Source organism: Zea mays, chromosome 7 (genome assembly GCF_902167145.1).
Source record: "Zea mays cultivar B73 chromosome 7, Zm-B73-REFERENCE-NAM-5.0, whole genome shotgun sequence".
Classification (NCBI taxonomy): domain Eukaryota; kingdom Viridiplantae; phylum Streptophyta; class Magnoliopsida; order Poales; family Poaceae; genus Zea; species Zea mays.
The window spans coordinates 129,635,731-129,646,560 of record NC_050102.1 but is presented as its reverse complement, the minus strand read 5'-3'; the positions used below and the strand labels follow the sequence as shown (position 1 = coordinate 129,646,560).

The 10,830-nt window shown below is 45.0% G+C and overlaps 2 protein-coding genes across 5 annotated transcripts; one reads left to right on the top strand and one right to left on the bottom strand.

Annotated features, from left to right (window-relative positions):
• The first annotated feature begins 1,694 nt into the window (after positions 1-1,694).
• LOC100279089 (uncharacterized) lies at positions 1,695-6,955 on the top strand. Of its 4 annotated transcripts, none has more exons than XR_002748804.2 (12): positions 1,695-2,450; positions 3,273-3,476; positions 3,823-4,080; positions 4,557-4,772; positions 4,855-5,010; positions 5,103-5,262; positions 5,356-5,507; positions 5,693-5,780; positions 5,857-5,930; positions 5,985-6,087; positions 6,176-6,522; positions 6,628-6,955. XR_002748804.2 is itself a non-coding variant. In XM_023300492.2 (12 exons), the coding sequence occupies exons 1-11, from the start codon at positions 2,370-2,372 to the stop codon at positions 6,506-6,508; spliced, it is 1,800 nt and encodes a 599-aa protein (XP_023156260.1). In that variant the 5' UTR covers positions 1,695-2,369; the 3' UTR covers positions 6,509-6,522; positions 6,628-6,955. The 4 variants fall into 4 exon arrangements, 2 of the variants coding, with proteins under 2 accessions (XP_023156260.1, NP_001337207.1); XR_002748803.2 differs by having other exon boundaries at positions 5,103-5,265; XM_023300492.2 differs by having other exon boundaries at positions 5,103-5,265; positions 6,013-6,087.
• Positions 6,956-8,283: 1,328 nt separating this feature from the next.
• Positions 8,284-10,320, bottom strand: LOC100277535 (SecE/sec61-gamma subunit of protein translocation complex protein). The gene is made up of 6 exons (NM_001151066.2): positions 10,040-10,320; positions 9,877-9,944; positions 9,634-9,800; positions 9,481-9,562; positions 9,236-9,356; positions 8,284-8,940 (listed from the first exon to the last, which is right to left on the bottom strand). Exons 1-5 carry the CDS (start codon positions 10,077-10,079, stop codon positions 9,243-9,245), a joined length of 471 nt encoding a protein of 156 aa, NP_001144538.1. The 5' UTR covers positions 10,080-10,320; the 3' UTR covers positions 8,284-8,940; positions 9,236-9,242.
• Positions 10,321-10,830: the final 510 nt, after the last annotated feature.

Sequence of the window (10,830 nt, the reverse complement as noted above, 5' to 3'; positions counted from 1 at the left end):
TTTCCATGGGGCAAAAATAAAAAAAACTGATCACTCAACAGCTTTATTTGTTGCACAAATTGTGTAAACAATAGTATTATAAATTTATAATGTGTAGAAACAAGACGCCAGCCGTCCCATGCAACGCAAAACGGCAGCGCAGTGCGTACGCGACACACACAGGCCCGTCTCAAAACCGGCCGGGGTCACTGTGTGGTGGTGGTGGTGGGCGGGCGTTCGGTCCGGCGTCAACCTCAGAGCCCTCTCTTTAAATTTTGCCTCCCCCGGTCGCGTTGGATCCATCATCCGTTCCCGATCGTCCGCGCTGACGTCGACGCGCGCCACGATTAATCAAGCTGACAGACGTACTGAAGCTGCGCTGGCTGCTCTCTGTTTGGAGGATCATCATCATCAAACGAATGCATGATGAAGGCCGGAGGAGGCTGAGCTTATATTAGCGAGTAGTTGACCCGAGCCCGCTGCTGCACTGCCCACGCGCGCACGGGTGCAGGAAGAGCGGAGGACACATACGGTTTGCTCAAGGAGAGCCGCCTTTGACTCCCATCCCATGGCTGATCATATCGTCGACAATAATGTGCTCGCGAATGCGATAGTGATTCTGTACCTGCTGCAGAGTGCAGACTACGCACGATGCACCGCGTTGTGATAGTGATCCGGTACCCGTAGACAATCAAGCAGCCGAGCGTGACGACCGGACCGACCGAGTTCATGCCAGGAGCGGAATAATGGAACGAGCTGCATGCATTACGGGATCCTAAATTCTTTGGGATTTCGCTGCCATTTTCCGCAGAGAACAGTGCCCGTAGCAAGTCCGGTACGTACCACGTGAGTGAGTAAGATTGCGGCTGCCTTTCCGGCCGCACCACCGACTTGCATGCTTGCCGTGCCGGAGAGAAGAGTAGCACTGTACATAGCGGCCTCACGTGATCCCATGCGTATCTTCCGTCGCAACATCAAGGGCAAGGCGCGGTCAGGTGGATCCAGTGATTTCTCTTCCCTGCAACTTGCGGCAAGGACACGAAACATTAAGCGTGTGTTTGGTTGACTGTCCCAGATGCCACAGACGAAGGTTAGACATGCTCAATTTTCGTAGGTAAGTGTTTAGTTTATGTCTAATATTAGAAGGTCATTCCTAATATTAACGTAATGTTAACCCGGTAACACTCATTGTAGTTAGGAGGGCCCCTGCAACGCTTTCGTGCCCTTTCAAAATAGTAGTTGTTTTATCTCTTAGTTTTTTATGTCCATATTTAAATAGTAGTATGGTGCATTGGTGCACTATCATTTCCTGAGCGGCTCATATCAATCTTTTTATGAGGTGTTTGGTTTGATGAATCACTCTATCCAAAATAAAGTGGTGCATCATGGATCCATTGCTCAAATTTGGTGGAATGACTTCATTCCACATATTAGTACTAAATAAACTAACTATGAGAAATGAGGTGGTGATGGATTAACTCACTCCATTCTACAAACCAAACAAAAAAAGTAAGGAGTAGAAAGATAATGAACTACATCATTCCTCAAACCAAACACTCCGTTAGTTTTTTAAGACCACTGCCCCCAAACCACATCTGTTGGAGTCGTCTGGACAAAAGTTTGGGGGGAATCTTCCAATCCATGCACACCTCAGGGCGCACACCTCACCACCACACCATTAATAAATAATAACTGCAAACAAAGGCCACCATCCGTTGCCCCCTCTACCCCTCCTCCTCCCTCCATCTCTTCTCGATAGCTTCTCAGTGCCGTCTGCCGTGGCTCATTCCCAACCTTCCCCAGCCAGCATAAAACAAGCGAAGAGCCACCCTAAACCACCTACTAGAGCAAATACTCTCAAGTCCCAACTAACCAAAACTGGGAGGAAGAGAAAAGCTGCAGACACGGTCTCTCTCTCACCCTTCACCGCTTCACGTAGCAGCAAGAAAAAGAAAGAAAATAAAAAGAGAGAGAGAGACAGAGATGGCTTGCACCTTGAAACTCCAAAACCCACCATGAAAAAAGACCTTCTCTGGCCCCTGACCCTGAGAGAGAGTTGCTGTTGCTGCCATTCGGTCGGTGCCTCCTTTTCGGTACGCCGCTGGTATGTGGTATCACTGGTATGGTTGTTCTCCCATCCCAAGGCGACGAGGGAATAGGAAGCTAGAAAGTTCGTCTGCAGTCTGCACCTTTGCCCATGGCCTAGGCGCCTAGCTCAGGCCGTAGCTCAGCGTCCGTCCATGGGCCAGGGAGTCTGAAACCTTGCTTGCCTTGCCTGCCCGCTCCTCTCACTTCTCTCTCTCCTCCTCGCTCGTGTCCCCGGCGTTCTGCTGGTCCCTGGGGACTGGAGAGCGAAGGTCTGTCTCCTTTGCGCCTGCTCTGCTTCTTCAATGCTGGGCGTCGGTGGCTTGGGCTCGGGCTCGGGCATGGAACCAGGTACCAGCTGCGGTGCTCTGCTCAGAGAGCTTCAGGTACTCGTCTTGCTTTAGAAACTCGTTTTTTTTTGCCATATTTATCCCGCGTGCTTGCTAAATGCCACTGCTAGCTTCGTGTTCCGAGATTCCCTCGTGGTGCTTCGTTAACCCGTCCTCTTGGCGCGTGTTCAGGTTTTGTCCCGTTTAACTGGGTGAAAAAATTGCAATTCTACAGATTTTATCGCCAAATTTCTTTTTTTTGGGTTTCTTCAGTTCTTAGTTGCCTAGAACCTCTGTGTTTGGTTTTTGTCATTTGTTTCTTCAGTCCAAATAAATACAGATAAAATGACACTGGCAGCTTCAGAGCTGTGTGTTCCATGGTTTCTTCAGCTGTTTAGTTTTTTTTTCCCATGGTTGCAGAGAAGTTAAAAGAAAAGAAAAAAAAAATCCGCCCCTTGAGTTATGCAAGGCGATTTTCTCTGTATTCTCTCCTTTTCCGGGCGGTGAACTGCTCTGCTCGGCAGGCGAATTCCCTGATGCAGTGCAGTAGCTTTATTGTGGACGGCTCTCCTTTTTTTCCACCTTTATGGTTCTTGTCTTCTTGAGCAATCGAAAAGGCTATTCCGGCTGGCTCTGCTAGCGCAAGCAGGCAGTTAAGATGGGACAATAGCAACTCTTTTTAACCTAATTGAGCTTTACCGTTTACCTTTACAAATTAATATTGCTATTATTGGTCAGATAGTTCATGAGTTAGGCCAGACTAACCAAAATGTACTCTGAAACTGCATGTGTCCTTTTTATCTGTATTTAATAATCCAAGTAATAATACTATTCTAGTGTTTGCTCATTAACTCGTGCAATGCTGGTTCTTGCGATCAGCAAATCTGGGCAGAAGTAGGGGAAAGTGAGGGCGAGAAGAACAAGGCGTTGCTGGACATCGAAAGAGAGTGCCTGGAAGTCTACCGCAGGAAGGTGGACGATGCCAATCGGACTAGGGTCCAGCTGCACCAGTCAGTGGCTGCCAAAGAAGCTGAGGTTGCATCTCTGATGGCAACCCTTGGGGAGCACAAGCTGTACTTGAAGGTATACAACTATACACGGTGATGGGCTGATGATGAGGTGACGCACTAATTAGGTTGGTTGGCGTATTGGACATGCATGGTTCGCTTCTTGCTGAAATGGACATGGACTGTAGATATATGAAGCCTCTTGAGGAGACTTGTTTTTCTACGAATGCTGAACTTTACTTTCTCACCAAGCTTTAGTCAGTTCTTTCTAAACTGCCGTGAATTAATAACATTACCAATGTTACACAGTAGTTTGGGTTGCATATGTTCTACAGCGTTCATTTTATTGCCTACAAAATACAGCTCTTGATAGTGCCATGTCTGACTGACCGAGAAATAACTTTTCACGGCGTCTTTGGCAGAAAGACAAGGGCGTTGTACCACTCAAGGAACAACTTGCCACCGTCGCCCCAGTACTGGAGAGCTTGAAATGCAAGAAAGAGGAAAGGATCAAACAGTTCTCTAATATTAGGTCACAGATTGAGAAGATCCGCTTTGAGCTAAGTGAATATAATGATCAGGGTGATGACCCGAGCAGTCTTGCTGCTGAGGAACACGATTTGTCGATGAGGAAGCTTAATAGTTACCAAACACAGCTTCGTGCCCTTCAGAAAGATAAGGTATACATCCTGAATCTGCCTGGTTACCTTTCTGAAGATTTTTTTAAATGTGATTTTTTTTCCTGAAGATTTTGGTATTAGTATTGCTAACTGAAAGATTTCTGGTCGATAGAGTCAGTACAGGTGCTTCTTCTGCATGTATTATTATGGGGTGCAAGCGAATTCCTAGATGTAGTATCTTCTTAGACCCTGTTTGGTTCCTTGAAATTAAGAGGAATTCCAACATAATCTGATTTCCATTCAAGATCCTTAATGTTTTTGCTACACTTTCCAAAGAGGGACAAGTTGTTTGATTTGTTTTGTCAGCCATTTCTGTACAGTAGTATATATTAATTAATTGTATAGAGTTGAAGTTCGTCTTAACTCTCTGCAGCTAGGAACCCTTTTAGCTCCTTTACTTATTTAGGAACGCGGGCAACTTCCATTGTTTGTCAGTGTTCTACTGCACTTTCTGATCCCTGTTTGCAATCTTTCAGTCTGAGCGCCTCCGCAAGGTTCTGGAGTATATAAATGAAGTGCATTCCTTATGTGGAGTCCTTGGAATTGATTTTGGAAGTACTGTACACGAAGTTCATCCCAGTTTGCATCAGAATGGTGTTGAGCAGTCCAGAAATATCAGTAACAGCACACTGGAGGGCCTTGCTAGTACAATTTATAAGCTAAAAGCGGAACGAAAGTCTAGAATCCACAAGGTCTTCTCTAGGTTCCTTTCTCTTCGTTTTAAGTTACTACCAATTGCCCATAACACGTTTCCGAATGATCCATTGCTGACAGGCGAGAGAGATCATGGAGTCGTTGTGTCAACTTTGGAAACTCATGGACTCTCCTGAAGAAGAAAAGAGACAGTTTAGTAACGTAATGAGCAGCCTCATATTACCTGAGGAGGGAATCACGTCACCTGGAGTTCTCTCCGAGGAAACAATCGAGAAGGTTTTACTTTTACCTCTCTGCTGTTGTTTGGGTCTTTAAACTTTGTTCACAGCGCACTGTAACCATTCAGTTTTTTTTTATTTCTTATCCAGATGGAATTTGAGGTCGAGAGGTTAACAAGACTAAAGACCAGCAGACTGAAGGAAATCGTCATGAAAAGGAGGGCAGAGTTAGAAGCGATCTGCCAGAATGCACACATAGAACCTGATGTCAGCACGGCCCCTGAACAGACTGATGCTTTGATCGATTCTGGTTGTTCTTTTTTGCATCCTGCTCTGCTACTATATTCACATGTTTTTGTTTTTGTTTTCACAAGTAATGTTATCCTTGTGCCTATTCCACCAGGCCTCATCGACCCTTCTGAGCTCCTGGCGAATATTGAGTCACAAATATTAAAAGCGAAAGAAGAGTCTCTTAGTCGGAAAGATATAATGGACAGGATAAATAGATGGATTGCTGCTTGCGATGAAGAGGCTTGGCTTGAAGAATATAACCAGGTACTGGAAGCATCCCTAGAGTGGAATTAGAATGTTTCACACACCATTTTTATGTACACACAAAGTACCTAATTAAGTGTAGCTAAACATGGAACTACTTGGCAATGGACTGATCATTGTCATTTTTCATGAGAAACCTGTAAATCAGCTAAATCATAAGAAATGACACCAAAGGGTTTTTGCAGGACCCAAAGAGGTACAGTGCTGGAAGGGGTGCTCATATAAACCTTAAACGGGCAGAAAAGGCACGGATTTTGGTTAGAAAAATCCCAAGTAAGTTTCAATACGTGTGCTGCAAAACTATTTGTAGACCTCAGTAACTTCAATTCATGACCCTGAAAATTTTCAGGTATGGTGGACGACTTGATAAACCGAACCTTTGCTTGGGAAAACGCAAGAAATAAACCCTTTCTCTATGATGGGGTAAGCATTACAATTGGATGATCAATGTGTGCATGCACTAAGTTATTTGATTAGCCTCTTGATTTGCGTGCGCTTTTGATAGGGACGCCTAATATCTGTACTAGAAGAGTACAGGCTTAGCCGGCATCAGAAAGAAGAGGAAAATCGACGGTACCGGGTAGAATTGCTCACCCGATCACACTTGATGGTTGAAAATAGTTCTCAAACGATAGGACCTTTTTAAACTGACTTTGACATTCTTGCAGGACCAGAAGAAGCTGGAGAGCATCCTACTTGCAGAGAAAGAAGCGATCTTCGGATCTAGACCAAGCCCAAGGAAGACGAGCAGCTTAAGTAGGAAGGCAAATGGGTACCGGCCAAATGGGAACACCAACGGACTCAAGACTCCAACTCCTCGCCGATTGTCTCTCGGCAGTGCTACTCCTGAGCTTTTGACGCCCAGATCGTACTCTGGCCATAATAGATACTTTGGCGATGTGAGGCGTCTATCGACTTCCCATCTGAACTTCGGTGATGATTCGCTGTCAACGTTTACATCCATCAGTGGCTCTGAACCAGAATCCCCCTCTATTGGATGAACACCGTACTGCTGGTACCATTTCAGACTTCAGATGCATCCATTCTTAATTCTAACAACCTTGGGCAGTTTTGTCACTGGTTAAAGTTACTGTTTGTGTTGTTTCTTTTCCTCTTGCAGGATGACTGGATGGTCAGTATTGCGTATTGTAAATGGGCACCATGTTACCAAGTTCTTGCACTAGCATGTACATTCCTGATGTCATATATTTAGCTCATATTGGAGTACTAAGTATTGGACGGGTTGACTTGGTTTGGGTTGGGTGTGGAGTTGAATTGTTTCAAGTTGATGGCTTTGTAGATTGACAATTAGGCGGAAAGATGTAGGGGAGCGATCTGGATTTGGGCAGTCAGCTGTAACATATCATAACTTATGTGTTTGGTTTGTGTGTGCAACCTTGTGTACAGGTGCAATGAAAAATCTGTGTGCAGAATCTACTACTTCAATAGTACTGGTGTTCCTCAATATGCACCATGTGACGATGCCGGCTTGAGCTTATCTTGCGAACCAGCACACTTTGTCTTCTGTGAGCTTCAGACTGCAAGCAATGGCATCAGGTCCACATGATGACTCCTTCCAAACATAGTGGCACAAGGCGACACGAAGGGGGCTCGGCTCCCTGATCCTCCTAGCGTGGACCCTGTGGAAACATAGAAACCAGTATGCGTTGTGATGGAGTGACACCATCGGTCTCGGTAGCGCTCCAGGAACCAGGAGCCAAGCGAGCAGGCACATTGCTGTACTTTGGCGGGCGGCAAGAACGGATCGAGGACAAAATAGGAGTAGGAGTACAAAGATGAACATTGAAATATTAAAGTGAGGACATCCAAGTTAGGTTGAGCAGGAGATCTCATGCTAAAAATCTAAACTCTACTACTTGCAACAGAGCAATGAGCGGGTTCCTAGACCCTCACTCAGCACTCTCTAGGCCCCTCGCTGGCAGGCGCGAAGGCCCTCGTGAGCTGCTAGAGCAAAGCTGGATAGATGACCAGCATGTAGGGGCTCTACAGATTGTTTAACATGCAAAAATTACTAATCCCAGCCATGGAATCAGCTCATAATCTGATCATTTTTTCTATCTACCAAGTACCAACGAAGGATAACAGCTCTTCTATGGGTTTGAGAGAAAAAAAAATCTGCGTCAGATTTTTTTATGCTTGCTCAGTGCATATTATCATCTTTGGGGAATGTACTTTTTGGATCAGATGGCTCTAAATAAGATGAGGATGGATGGAGATGTGGAATTTGAGATGAACATATGAAACCAGCTTTATTGTGGCTTTGCCAGCATGTCACCACCCTTTCCTATCACGTTATAATTGATTCCAGAATCGATCATAAGGATTAATGTTAATCAACTGTAAGGCACAATCGCAGTCGCAGCGTCAAATTTGGAAGCACTTATAGCAAACATTTTCTTTTAGAAGAGGATTATGAAAGTACCTGGATGAAGAATTTATCTGTCATGTCTCTGACTTCTAGTTCAACAAACGCCAAGACAGTCACAGGAAAGCATCAGATAGTTGTGGTGTCCATGTCCTCGAATCACAACTGGGATCAATTATAAATGTGCACATTATCTGAAGAAGCCAGTAATGTTATTGCATGAAATATTGATACATATATTCCTTCCAAAACTCTTGCATCTACCACTTTTTTTTGTATGACTTCTGTATCATACCAGGATCTGTAAACTCCAGATTTCAAATAATAGCCTGCAAACTTCCCTTCAGTAGTATTTTCACATCGGTACAGTAGTAGTACAGGCATGCAATGTTGCTAATTCATACAGAAGTTAACCATGTTTGCAAAATTTGCATCCTTCCTCTGATGTATAAAATCCAATTTTGCAGCCTCCCATAACTACCAAACCATGTAAGTTGCATTTTGTAGCTCAACAGCAGACAATCTAGATAAGAATTCACCAATCCAATACTAATGAGAAATCAGAGTGGAAGACTTGTTAAGCCTACAAAGTAGACCAGATGTCTTAAAAATACTCCATATCCTAGCTGACGGACCAACAAGTTACAAGCAAGTCTGCTTAACATAAAAGAGAAGTTACAAATCACTACACACAGTTCTCGGATCCTATCCATGATGTGCTCTTTCTCTGTTAAATTGGACCTCAACATGTAACGGTGTGCCTCCAAAACAGCAAAGTTATAATGGCACAGATCTAATTAACCCTTTGAAATGCCACTATGAGCATCTGCATCACATGACATCAGCACTATTTGTAGGGCAGCTGTTTTGATTTTCTCAATCCTCCCAAAAATAAAATGGCACACCGTGCAAGATCCACCTTCCTGCTACCTCCAGTCTGATTAACATTGCTGACCTCGACGACAACAAGAGCTTGAGTTCCAGCTGCAGTGCCTGCTACTATCCTGTCTGGCTAAATCATATTCAAGCAATACATGGATATTCCAGCTGAAAAATGAATCACATGTCAGTAAACCGGCAGCATCCAGAAAGCACTTAAATTCGTGTATGAAGCAGCAAGTCAGTATAACTGGAAGAGCAATGTGTTTGTAATTACTTCTTCAGTTGAATAAAATGAATATCAAGGTACAACTAGAAACACATAAAATGCTAAGAAAGTTGTCCTGGGTTCAACTATTAAATTTATCAATTACAAGATACTAGAGCACCTGCATTCTGAGGTCAAAAGTAATATGGACCAGGGAGTTGTAAACACTTCAGATCTAAGGAGCAAGTAACATACCATTATTCTAGGCAGATTTTCGAAGTAGCCAGGCCAGCATGTAGCAGAGGGCAGCATCAATAGTTGATAATGCAACAATAAACATAGCTACCAATACAAGAGTAAGTGTGGCCGTCTTCAGCTGCCAATGATGAGACTTGATTAAATCAAGAGGTAAGAAAATATCTTTTTTTATGCAGCAGCTTTAAAATAGTTAAAACCAAGGCGCAAAATCATCACAATCATGTACAATGCAAGGGGCATACCGTGTGTAGAAAGCCCGGCCACTCCAGGTGCTTCAGTTGCCTCGGCTGCTCAGCTAAGAAAGCTACCAATCCCTTGAAACCCCTAACAGTACAAAGTAACAGAATTCAATTTCACATTCAGACAAACCAACAAGGGGGGCAATCCTCACTTACACAGCAAGGTCTCTGACCACTGCCAGCCAAAACGGCTCATCATCATCATCCAGCTGGTACTCATTGGTCCGGAGTTCCTGACGTCCATGTTCTGACATAGCTGCACATTTTCGGAAGCTTGCAGGAGCAGATTGGTGAACAGCTGGCCGCGTCTTAGCGATGGCGACCTAAAATGTAAAGCATGTAAACTGACGACATATGGAAATAGCCCGTAATTGGTTCGAGCCATTGATGATACAGCACCTTGAGAAGTGGCGGACTCCTGCGGCAGTACAACGGAGCCGCGCTGCACGACGGCAGCGGAGACAGACCTGAGAACGAAAGGAATTCGGGGAAGAGTAACGAACGAGGCAACCAAGAAAGACGATACATCAAGGGGGTGAAGTTAAGCTTGAGCGGTTGCAACCTGCGAGCGGAGCCAGCGCTCCTGCCGACAGAGCAACCATTCTCTTCTCCCGGGGACTCTGATGCCAGACCACAGAGACGAGGCGCTGCAGCAGACCCGAGGTGCTTGCGGAAGAGGAGAGGATTGGGATTCCGGAGGGCCTCGGCGCGACGCGAGATCAGACACACCGTCGTGGCGTCGTTACGACACTAGTAGTGCCTCCGTGGCTGGTGGCTCCGTCTCTCTGGCTGCCGTTTCTCCTTTCGACACAGATAACCAACGGAGCGAGACGCACAGGGTTGGGTCCGGCGGGCGGCGTTCTGTGCGGGGGGGGGGGGGGGGGGGGGGGGGGGGGGGGGGGGGGGGGGGGGGGGGGTAGCAGACGGCAGTGGTCAGTGGTCTTCGTCCTCCACGCCGAGTTGGGCTGTGACAGGCGGAAAGCATACTGTGGCCTGTTTAGGAGTTTGTTTCTCATGGAGGCCCGTTTGAAAGTTAGATCGCGACCCATCTACTTTTTTAGGGAAAAAACATGGAGCGTATGATTTATATAAAACATCTTTGTATGTTTTTGGCGAGAAATAAATTTGTACCTTCTTTCTCCTGATGAAACAATTAATAAGTTCATAATTGGATTGGACTCGTTCGATCACAAAGTCTCTAAATCTTCGAAGAAAACCTATGGAAAAGTTTGAAGACCCTTTGCACCTTAAGATGTCGATTTATATCATTCACAATTTTACATGTGTGGACCCTGCGTTTGAATCTAAGATAGACAAGAACAAAAAAAATTAACATGTAATATAATATATAAA